We start from the raw sequence: 10,826 nt of genomic DNA, 5'->3' as shown, positions 1-10,826 counted from the left end.
CCACACTAGCTCTTAGTATTGTCTAGCAAATTAACTAGCAATGGCTCTCCAGACTTTCAGGCAAGGAAACTTTCCCAGCCCTTCCCAGAGGTTCTGGGGATTGAACATGGGATTTTCCATATGCAAAGCATGAGCTCTACCAGCAAGCTATTAGCCATTCTAGAGCTGTGCTGGAGATGGCATTGCTGCTCTCTGGCTATACTCAGTAGTGTGCTGCTGCAGTTCTCTCCTCTTGCAATAATGACACAAGGAAGAATGTGCATGTAAATTAGCATTGTGCCTTGCCCTACCTTCCAATCCACAGAGGTCTGGAAAGGCAAAAGAAAAGGAAGGGGGACCACAAAAATGAGTGTATTTTTCTACCCTCACCTAACAGAATGAACCACTTATGCAGAAAGTATAAAAATACTTATTCCAGTGGTTCCGCTCCCCTGTGTTTAAGATCTGCAGACTAGAGACAATCAGACACAAGACCCATTCTAGATTTTTTCTTTAATCCTCATAGAACATGTGGTTCCAAGAGAAAATCTGGTACAGAGAAACTTCAGTTGCGTCCCTAGTACTAAGAATCACATGCTATCCTTAGTTTTGGTCATCAGGTGCTCCTTTGTATTCAGATCAGGCCTCAGCACAATAATGTAGCACTTGGGAAGGAAAATGCAGCCCAGAAGCCCAGCACTAGAGGCCAAAATAGAGAAGACCTGCACGGCCACCATGTATTTCCCCTTGGTGCTCAGGTAGGTGGGCACAAAGGACACCCAAACACTGCAGAAGACCAGCATGCTGAAGGTGATCAGCTTGGCTTCATTGAAGGACCCAGGCAATTTCCTGGCCAGGAAAGCCACAGTGAAGCAGATGGCAGCCAGGAAGCCCATGTAGCCAAGGGAACCATAAAACATGGCAACAGATCCTTCATTGCATTGCAGGATGATCTGCCCAGGTTGGGAGCTCATGTCAAAGTCTGGGAATGGGGGTGACATCCCCAACCAGATGGTGCAGATGATCACTTGGACACTGGAACAGGAAATAACAATGGAGTTGGCCAGACTCTTCCCCAGCCATTTCCTCACCCTGTTCCCTGGCTTTGTGGCCAGGAAGGCCAGCACCACAGTGATGGTTTTGGCCAACACAGAAGAGACTGCAAGAGAGAAGATTATGCTGAAGGTGGTTTGTCTGAGAAAGCAGGTCACTTTTCTTGGCCGAGCAATGAACAGGAAGGAGGACAAAAAGGAAAGCAGAAGGGAGATGAGGAGGATGAAGGAGAGGTCCCGGTTGTTGGCTTTGACTATGGGTGTCTCCTTGTATTTAATGAAGATTCCTAACAGCATACCCGTAGTAAATGATAAGAAAAGGGAAGAAGAAGCCAAGAGGATTCCCAAATATTCTTTATATGAAAGAAAGGTGATAATCTTTGGGATGCAGTGATCTTGGTCTTTGTTTGGATGTTGGTCTTCAGGACACCTGAGACACTTCTCTGCATCTGAAAGGAAAGGGAGAGGCTTCAGTAGTCCTAAAATAAAGCTAATAACCAGAATACTCTATTGCATTCCATAAAATATATATTTCAGAGACAAAGTTTATATTCCAAAATAAACTGGGTGGAACCAGGGCTATCTTTTTACAAATTAGACTGTCCTAATCATACGCAAAGCAGAGTGTTGTTACAACCACAGAAAGGGTGGATAATATGGACAGAACTCATCAGACAGCCTCCCTGCTTGGCCTTCTAGATTTCCAATGACCTCTCAAGGCCATTTCTTTCACTTCAGTTTACATCATTAGTCACAGCAGGGGTTCCAAGACTTTCTATCCTCAGGGTGCACTTCAGAGTGCTAGAAATTGCAGAGGTCCAACAATCTGGGGTGTGGAGCTATGAGTGTGTGTGTGTGAAAGGCCCTTCCCATCAACAGTCCTTCTCACTTTCCTCCTCCTTGCGCTGTGTATACACTTGGGCTGTGTATACACTGTATCTTTAGAGCACATTCAGAACACATTCTTCCCCTCGAAGAATTCTGGACATTGTAGTTTGTTAAGAGTTCCTGGGAATTGTAACTCTGAGAGGGATAAACTACAGGGCCCAGAATTCTTGGAGGAAAAGAATGTGCTTCAAATATGATGGCAACTCCATCCCCTTTCTGTTCTTTCCTTCCTTCCAAGTGTCCCTATTTTTCAGGGACAGTCTTGAATTTACAGAAGCCATCCTGGTTTCTGATTTGATCCAGAATGTCCCGCTTTTCCTTAAGGTAAAGGTAAAGGGACCCCTGACCATTAGGTCCAGTCATGGCCGACTCTGGGGTTGCAGCGCTCATCTCGCTTTATTGGCCTAGGGAGCCAGCGTACAGCTTCCGGGTCATGTGGCCAGCATGACTAAGCCTCTTCTTGCAAACCAGAGCAGTGCACGAAAACGCCTTTTACCTTCCCGCCGGAGCGGTACCTATTTATCTACTTGCACTTTGATGTGCTTTCGAATTGCTAGGTTGACAGGAGCGGGGACCGAGCAACAGGAATTCACCCTGTCGCGGGGATTCGAACCGCCAACCTTCTGATCGGCAAGTCCTAGGCTCTGTGGTTTAACCCACAGCGTCACCCGTGATTTGATCCAGAATGTCCCGCTTTTCCTTAGGATGTCCCTATTTTTATTGGAGAAATGTTGGAGGGTATGGAGTTACGTGACCCCCAAACCAAGGAGATAAGTAACTATGCAACCTTTAGAAGGCAACCCTGTGTAGAAAAGTTTTTAAATGTTTAATGTTTAACTATGTTTTCATATACTGTATGTTGGAAGCCTCCCAGAGTGGCTGGAACAACCCAGTCATATAGGTGGGGTATAAATAATAATAATAATTGTGGTGGTGATGGTGATGGAAGAAGACATCCCTATTTTCATCAGAGAAATGTTGGAGGGTTTGCAGAAGATAGGGAGACCAAAATAAGGTTTCCTGGGGACAGTCCCCCGATTTACAAATCAGTCCCCATACAAAATCCATTGAAGTTGAAAAGTGCCCCTGGATTCGTTGAAAAAAATCTGGTAACCTTAGACTAAAAGGAGGTGGAGTCAGAGCCAACTAATTCTCCTATTGTCGTAGCCTTTGAATAACTTCTGTAGCTGTACTGAGCAAGAAATAAGGACATAGGAGAAATAATACTTTATTATAAAATGAATGGTTATGTTTATGCAATAAGTTAGTAAATATTAAGTGAAGTATGGAGACGACGGGAAGTTAGATGTACACTAAGAAGATTTATTGTCAGAGTGTATGAGTTTTTGTTGTTAACTTTGTTTCCCTTGTAACAAATGACATAAATGTATGGTCTTTTGTTGTTGTTTAAGTTTAATAAAGCATTATTATTATTATTATTATTATTATTATTATTATTATTATTAAACTCTCCTATTGTCTGTTCCACCATCCTTCTGAGGTGGCAACACAAAAAAACGATTAAGTGGGGGCTGACTGAGGACTGGCTGAACTTGCTCCACCATCTTCAAGCAATTCCTAGCCCAAGTGTACCTATGCACTGTGCCTGCTTGTAGCTCCTGGTGTTTTGTGTTGATCCAACCCAAAGGCCATGACACAGCCAGTGGGAGGCTATTGTGCAGAATCCCACCTGAAATCAGGCTAAGGCCCACTGGTGCCACCTCCCGGCCTGCAGTTTGAGAAATCCTGCATTTTGGAACTTAACATTACAGTAGCCAAGAATGGTTTCACATTCCAAAAACGTATTTAGGATCTTCACAGAAAATCTCTGCTGAGCGAATCTTTGGCCTATCTTTGTTCCCCCAAGGAATGCATTCTCCCCTTGAGTCACGCACCTTCCTGAGTGGAGATGGTCCCTTCTGCACACAGAGCACAAGCGTAGCAGCAAACCGGTTCTCCTTCTTGAACCACCTTGGCGTATCCAGGGCGACAGCTCTCCGTACACCTGGAGCGAGGTATGGTCTAAGCATTAAGACAAGATGTATCCAGAAAAAAGTATTAGGGGTCTTGAAGTGAATCTAATTGAGTCCCAACCCATCCACACTTCTTAGATAAGTTCTGTCCCATGGAAGAGGGAACAAGCTTGTTTTCTCCTGCTCTGGAGCGTAGGACTCGACCCAATAGCTTCAAGCTACAAGAAAGGCGATTCCGACTGCACATATGGTGAACTTTCTGACAGGAAGAGCTGTTGGACAGTGGAATGGTCTCCCTCAGGAGGTTGTGGACGCTCCTTCCTTGGAGGTTTCTAAGCACAGATCGGATGGCCATCTGCCATGGATGCTTTAGCTGAGATTCTTGCATTCTTGGACTAGATGACCCATGGATTCCTTCCAACTCTAAAGTTCTATGAGTCTATGATTCTTTTGATGCACAACTATGTGGTTGTAAATTATTTTGCTCCAAAATGGCAAATCAGAGGACAAAGGGGACAACAGAAGTTTGAAGAAGACACATTGTTAAGATGAGGAAACGTGGAAGATTTTATTTACTTATTTATTAAATTTGTATACCACCCGTCATCCGTAGATTTATTGGCAGGGCATGAGCCGGGGAATTTATAAGGATGACTTCTGCAATTCGGATGCTAGAATGCCAATGAGATCATGCAAATTTGCATTAAAGCTGTGGAATAAGAATTTGCGGGTGGGTGGATTAATATGATATAAAGTATTGGAAGACACAAGATTTACCCACCCGGGAAAAATGGCAGATGAAAGTGATGGACTATATGGAACTAGCGGAAATGACTGGCAGAATCCGAGACCAAGGTGAAGAGTCGGTGGAAGAAGATTGGAAAAAAATTAAAGTTTATTTACAAAAACATGGCAAAATTAAGGAATGTTAGAAGGTTGTTGGAATGAAGTAATGTGGTTTTAGCAGAAATGATATAAAGGATTAGGTTAAAATTGAATTATTAATTGGTGAAAGACGAGAATTACAGTATATTAAGATAAATTATTAGGATAAAAACAAAGCTGGAAAGGATTTGCTGAAACATCTAACTGAACTAGAATACAAAAAAGGGAGGTGTGAGGAGGTCAAGGAAATAAGTAAAGGAAAGAAAGCTATGTAAAGGTCTGATCTGTGTTTTTTTTAATTGTTTGTTTGTATTTCTTATGTCTTTTTTATTTTTATTTTTTATTGTTCCTTTTTTGTAATTTTCAAAATTTGAATAAATATTATATATATATATAAAAAGGATTAATATGATATACATTTCATATTGTTAATTCACTTTCCAGCTCCAAGATGGCTTATAAAGGCATTTTGTAAGGTGTGTGTGTGTGTGTGTTTTGCCTTCCTAAATGCACACTTGGTGGGAATGAAGGGCAGGGCCTTCCCAGGGACTACTCCCCGACTTTGGAATGCTCTTCCTAGAGAAGCTAGACCAGCTCCCTCCTTCTTGTCCTTCCATTAGCAGGTGAAGGCTGTTTAAATTTAACAAGCTTCGGGGAACAGACTGCTTTATCTAACAGTACTATGCTGCTTTTACTACCTGTATTTCGGTAGATTTGCTTATATACGGTTTGATTCTATCATAGATTCTGCTACAGAAAGCTAAAAACAAAAACAGATAACGGGTTTAAAAGTTATAAAACTATTATCTTTAATATGTTTTTGTTGTTTAGTCATTTAGTCATGTCTGACTCTTTGTGACCCCATGAATCAGAGCAAACCAGGCACTCCTGTCTTCAATATGTTTTTAGCTTTCCATATTTGAACTGCATGATTTTAATTTCTGTAGGTTGCCTTGAGTCCTTTTTTCCAGACCAGGAAAAAAATGTCACTGGAGGGCAGGGGAGAAAGACGCATGCAGATAATTTCACCAACCTTCTTAAACTGTGAGGGCCACACAATGTCTTCTTGGTTAATCGTGAGCTTTAAATCTGAGGATGCCTGTCTCTCAAAACTCCCAACTTTCACTCTGTTTTGAGACCTATTGGGAAACAGCACCCAGTTCACAATATCATAGTCAGCTATCAGCTTCCCATTCTCATCTGTATATAGTCCACCCCTGGAAGTGTTAAACAACTGGACTTTTTTTAAGTGACGGTGAAACTGGAATGATAGAGAAAGCACCAGAATTAAGAAAACATGAAAGCCTATTGAATACCTCAGCCCTGCTCACATTAGTGCAGTGAGAAAATCATGTTGACTGATGACCTCTGAGCTCTAAAGCCACATCTGACTTGGGATAGACCCTGCCAGCAAGGGACTGTAATCTGTTGAGAACTACACAAGCGAAGGCTTTCTCCACAGTACTCAGCAAGGAGATCCCTTGGTAGTTGTTACAGTCATGGAGGCTAATTCTGTTCTTGTAGAGGGTCACAATGCTAGTTGTCTCATGCACATGTCTCGTGGCCCAAATCCTGTTTCTCAGCTTTGTGCTGTGGATCCTCTTTGGCCTTGCTCGTCACCAGTGAGTGATCCATGTTGCAGTCAGCACTGTGATAGTTCTGCGTGACACGAACACTGTTCAGTGCCAATCACCTGTACCTTTTACAGGTCTTTATTCTCAGACAGCTAGTTCTAGTCTTTATAACCCTGTACCTTCTTCCAGAAGGCAGAAGCTGAAAAAGATCATTTCCGGGGTGCCCACTATCCTTCACTATCTCTACAGCTTTCTTATGGCACCTGGAAGCATAGATTTGATCCAAGGTAGGGAGAGTGCACCCAGTTATTCTCCCCGCAGTCTTTACAACCCTGGACAACATTGTTTTTCCCCTGACGGTGCAGCTCCCAAACCACATGCACAGACCAATAGCTAATAACCCTCAGCAGTGCAATGGTAAAATGCCATCAACAGGTCCTTTGAGAGATTATTTTTCTGGAGGATTCTCAGAAAATATAGCCTCTGCTGTGCTCTCTTCATCAGGTCTTTAATGTTTTCTCCCCAGGTTAGGTCATCTCTCAATTCCATTCCCAGAAACCGAAACACCGAGACCTGTTCCACACACTTCCCCTCAGTAATAAGTGACTGAATATTCAATTTACATTTCCTAAAGTCCATCTCTGTACAACTCTGTTCCAATCCCTTACAATGCAGGAATCTCAACTGGAGAATCAATGACCAAGGGTTATCCAATCTTTGCTTTAAAACTTCCAATGGAGGAAAGTGATTGGTCTTTCACAGACACTGCGGATATGCAATTTTGAGTTTTCTATCCCTGCTTCAGTGTACTGGAGATCAGTAGAGGGAGTGTCATTACACGTATGTTGGGTGTAGTGAAGGGTTAACCTTCTGTGCCTCGAGCCTGAGAGGAGGCACGTACAAGGGAAGTACGCCAGGATGTGACGAAAGCAGCTTGGAATGCTGTGAGCTGAGGGGAAAGCGAAAGCAGCTTGCGTCGCTGCAAGCTGAGAGAGAAGGACGCAGAAAAATGCAGCTACAGACCGACGGCTGTTATGGATTGTAAATATGCTATTTTGTTCCCAATAAAGAGACTTTAGGACAGAAGAAACGTTTGGGACTGATTTACTGCCCTTTCGACACACGACCGCTGTGCAACTTTGCTATCTGCTAATTGCTTTACGATCTACAGAGGCTCCCAGGGGAAGCGTGGCTGGGCGCCGAACAATAAAGCAATAAATCTACATCGAATAACATATGAGCTCAGTGTGAAAGCAGAATCAATTCATCCTACTGTTAGGGAAAGTGAGGTCAGCTAATTAAAGCAACAAGGGGCTCCTCATGAGGCCAAAGGAACATCGCCCGGCTATGAGTGTGAAGGCCACTCCCTGCAAGGCCCTTCCCACCCGGCCTAGGGGGCAAGGTCCAGACTCACCAGCCCTACAAAAGAGGTTCCTCATGAGACCAGAGGAACATCGCCCAGCTGAGAGTGTGAAGGCCGCTCTCCACAAGGCCCTTCCCACCTGGCCTAGGGAGCAAGGTCCAGACTCACCAGCCCTACTGAAGACTCTCCTCATAAGATTAGAGGAACACCACCCAGCTATTGTTTAATTGTTTTAATATGCTGTAAACTGCTTTGAGATTTTTATTAAAAATATAAAGCGGTATAGAAATTTAAAAATTAAAAATAAAGTAAAAAACAGATTTGGGTCGCCATTTGACTCCAGCACCAAAGTATGCCCAATAGCTGACCTGTGTCCATAGGCTTACAAATGGGCCTCAGAAATTGGGTGGGACGGGAAAATGAGTTTCATCATGACTATCAAATTCAATTGTGGGCACAGGATAATGGTTACAGAGCTGGACATTGGATTGAAAATTTGAAAAAGGAATACCTGCCATGGCTGCAGCCTTTGAAGTTCCAATCTCTCTCTTCCACCCACCATCAATGTCTGTTTGGATCTGGACAAATATGCCGAGTTCAAGGCAAATGCCACAGCTTGGACACTGTTGTAAATGATGTAGCTGTCTTGAGACAGGGCCCTTTCAATCTCCTCTTGGGGGAGAATCACCAGTTTCCTTTTCTCTGTACATGTTGTCCAACCTTCCATGAATGGACATAAACAATGAAATGATTGACTCCAAAACCGACTTGTTACAAAAGACAATGGCACATAGTATTCATGTTTTGTCCTTTTTCTGGTTTTTATTGCAAAAGACAGAGAACCATGGGTGTACCTGAAGGAATCAATGTGATGAGACAAATTCGAGTTCATGTCCTGAAAAGCTGTTGTGACCCAGATTCTTTTCCCGGTTTGCGTCTTTTCAAGGAGCATTTGTACCCTGATGATCGACCCAAAATCATAGTGAGAGTCTCCAAAGAAAACAAATACATTGACTAGTGTCCACACGTCAGGTGGTTCACCCTGTAAAAAAATTTCATATAGCGCCTTTTGTGTTATTCTTTCTGTGAAGGCAACACAAATTCCACTGGTAACCATCAAAGGAGTCAAGGCATTTAAGAATCTTTCTCCATTATAATTGTCTGGAGCAAAGAGGCCAATCCATGTCCATCCAAAATGCAGGAGCAACTTGATAATCCCCATATACTGAGTTTCTTCCTTAGGGATCATCCGGTAGGCAAAAGGGAACTGTGTTTTATCAGTAAGAGAAAAGCCAGAACTGATCTAGTGAGAAAAGGAAGAGGGTGGGGGGGAAACATAGAGACATAAAAAGGTTAAATATCTAGGGATATGGCTAACATCAAGAAATATAAATTTATACAAAAATAACTACGGAAAAAAATTGGCTTGAGGTAAAAAGAAATCTAGAAATATGGAGCAGAATGAATCTGTCATTGCTAGGGAAAATAGCAGCGATTAAAATGAATGTGCTGCCAAAAATGCTATTTCTTTTCCAGTCAGTTCCACTAAATGGTACCTCCACCTGCTTTGCAAAGACACTGTACCCAATTTACAACATTATTCATTTTACTTTTGTTTAAGATACCAGAGAGGGACCCAATAGATTTCAGAAGCGAACCCTACAAGAGAATTATAAAATAATAAAACTCCAAATTATAATATATGGCTGCCCCTAAAATTCAAGCAGTGAAACAGGCAAGTAAAATGCACAGGCAAGTAAATATCTGACACTGAGGTGATAAGAATTGAGAACAGAGATACCACCTTAGCTTGGTCCTAGCATGACTCTCCATTTTTATACAAGTCGTGCTCTCAACTATGAGTACCAGGTGACAGATCATCTCAACCCCAGTAACAAAGCAGGAAGGTGAATTAAAGCATTCATACAACAAGAAGGCAAGTATACTAATGTCTGTTGTAAATCATTTTAGGGGAATCCTTCAAAAAAGGATCATCATAGAGTTGGAAGGAAGCTCATAAGTCATCTAATCTCATCCCCTTCCCCATGCAGAACATCCACTACTGTTGCATCTCTGACTGCTGGCCATCCCATTCCCTACCTGTGGGATTTTGTAGATGCCCAACAGGCTAGAAATCTGGGTGGAGATGTCTGATTCAGCCCCTTCAATAACAGTCAAGAGGTTCTTGCGTCTTCCACAGTTATAGTTTGGAATATTTTTCTCCCTACCGGAATGCATATCTAACATGGCACTGGAAACCAGTCGGCCATCATAGTAGGTGTCAAATAGGTTGTATCCCAGGGTGAAGTTGGGCAAGATCCTGGGATCCTGGTTGATCTCCTGAACAGCAAACAAGAAGGACAGGATGTGCCAGTAATTTGGAGTAGACTCACTACCATCAAAGAAACAGCATTTGTGAGTGACACACTGCCATGCTCCTGTCTCTGACATGTTAAACTTTTAATGCACTTTTTATGCAGGCAGCATAAATATCACAGTAAGTTATTGCCAGATAACTTCATGGTTGTATTGAGGGTGAGGAGGGTTCTAAAGTGAAGGTCCAGTTAGGAACAAAAATGGGGAAGGTTATAACTTGCTGTTGAAATGGAACACTCAGGACGAAACAGTTAAATCAGCTATGATTAAATGGGCACAGGACATAGGTCATAACATTTTGTTTGCTGACTGGGAAAAGTTGTGGACTACCGATATGAAATTTACGGCATGTAATGCCCTAAGAGAGAATATTATGAAAATGATTTATAGGTGGTACATGACCCCAGTCAAGCTTGCTAAAATTTATCACCTGCCGGACAATAAGTGTTGGAAATGTAAAGAAACTGAGGGTACATTCTTTCACCTTTGGTGGACGTGCCCGAAGATTAAGGCTTTCTGGGAGATGATATATAATGAACTGAAAAAGGTATTTAAATATACCTTCCTTAAGAAACCAGAGGCCTTTCTCTTGGGCATAGTCGGCCAATTGGTGTTAAAGAAAGATAGAACGGTTTTTTTTTTGTATGCGACAACAGCAGCAAGAATACTCATCGCAAAGTACTGGAAGACACAAGATCTGCCCACCTTGGAAGAATGGCAGATGCAAGTAATAGAC

General features: G+C 42.4%; 1 protein-coding gene across 1 annotated transcript; it reads right to left on the bottom strand.

Moving 5' to 3' along the window:
• Positions 1-569: 569 nt before the first annotated feature.
• Positions 570-10,165, bottom strand: LOC307210976 (vomeronasal type-2 receptor 26-like; the record flags this gene model as incomplete). The annotated part of the gene is made up of 5 exons (XM_079967175.1): positions 570-1,480; positions 3,815-3,941; positions 5,811-6,038; positions 8,673-9,017; positions 9,815-10,165. The coding sequence occupies 5 exons, from the start codon at positions 10,163-10,165 to the stop codon at positions 570-572; spliced, it is 1,962 nt and encodes a 653-aa protein (XP_079823301.1).
• Between the last annotated feature and the right edge of the window lie 661 nt (positions 10,166-10,826).

This window comes from Podarcis cretensis (genome assembly GCF_951804945.1).
Source record: "Podarcis cretensis genome assembly, chromosome: 2".
Taxonomy (NCBI): domain Eukaryota; kingdom Metazoa; phylum Chordata; class Lepidosauria; order Squamata; family Lacertidae; genus Podarcis; species Podarcis cretensis.
Note: the sequence above shows the minus strand (reverse complement) of the source record. Positions and strands in the feature narration are given on the sequence as shown.